Here is a 938-nt window from a genome sequence, read left to right as displayed (position 1 = left end):
TAAGGTCTGTGAAATATGCTAATCATCACACTATATACCTTTGGAATGCATGCTATTGGTCACTGGGAAATACACTCCTGTAATGTTTAACTTCTTCTGCAATTATTCTTTATTAGGCGTTCAGGACGTGTCAAAGCAAAATTGCCATATATGTACCAGGAAAGTCTGATTTTCAGAAGAATCCCCAACCAAGATCCCAACAGAATTGTTATGGTACTGTAGACACTGAAATGGAAAGCATGGCATTTCAGCTGCTGGGCTTTTTCTGGAGTCTTCTTGGCTTAGTTGGAACCATCACTGCGATCATCCTGCCTCACTGGTGGAACAATGCTTACGTGGGAACCAATATCATCACAGCCGTGGCATACTTAAAGGGTCTCTGGATGGAATGTGTTTGGCACAGTACTGGGATCTCCCAGTGTCAGTTCCACCATTCACCTCTCGCTTTGCCTTGTGACCTTCAAGCAGCCCGTGTCATGATGGTGATATCCTGCCTTCTTTCAACTCTGACCTGTGTAATTGCTGTTATTGGCATGAAATGTACCCAATGTGCCAAAGGATCCTCCACCAAAAATATATTTGCTGTCCTAGCCAGCATCCTTTTCATACTGGCTGGAATTGTGTGTCTCATCCCTGTTTCTTGGACAACAAACGATGTGGTGACTAATTTCTACAACCCAATGTTGCCCAATGGGATGAAATATGAGATTGGGCATGACCTTTACCTTGGCTTTGTGTGTGCTTCGCTCAGTATAATTGGTGGAATAATCTTGTGTGCTTCATGTCAGCAGGTAGAGAATGACATATATTCCCAACAACAATCAAGAAGTACAAGATTAGCTCTATCCTCCAGACCACCAATGGCTTACAAGTCAAATCACAGTCCTTCACAAGCATCTGCTTCTTACAATGGTTACAGGTTAAATGATTATGTATAA

General features: G+C 42.4%; 1 protein-coding gene across 1 annotated transcript; it reads left to right on the top strand.

Moving 5' to 3' along the window:
* Positions 1-230: 230 nt before the first annotated feature.
* CLDN14 (claudin 14) lies at positions 231-938 on the top strand. The gene has a single exon (XM_026663906.2). The coding sequence runs from the start codon at positions 231-233 to the stop codon at positions 936-938; it is 708 nt and encodes a 235-aa protein (XP_026519691.2).

The sequence above is a fragment of the Notechis scutatus genome, chromosome 5, assembly GCF_049901735.1.
Source record: "Notechis scutatus isolate UNSWTSFEM ecotype Mainland chromosome 5, rNotScu1.2, whole genome shotgun sequence".
NCBI lineage: Eukaryota > Metazoa > Chordata > Lepidosauria > Squamata > Elapidae > Notechis > Notechis scutatus.
The sequence above is the reverse complement of the archived record's forward strand: the minus strand, read 5'-3'. Positions and strand labels throughout refer to the sequence as shown.

Coding starts and splice junctions, on each gene's coding strand:
- CLDN14 (XM_026663906.2), top strand. CDS start 231: ATGGAAAGCATGGCATTTCAGCTGCTGGGCTTTTTCTGGAGTCTTCTT.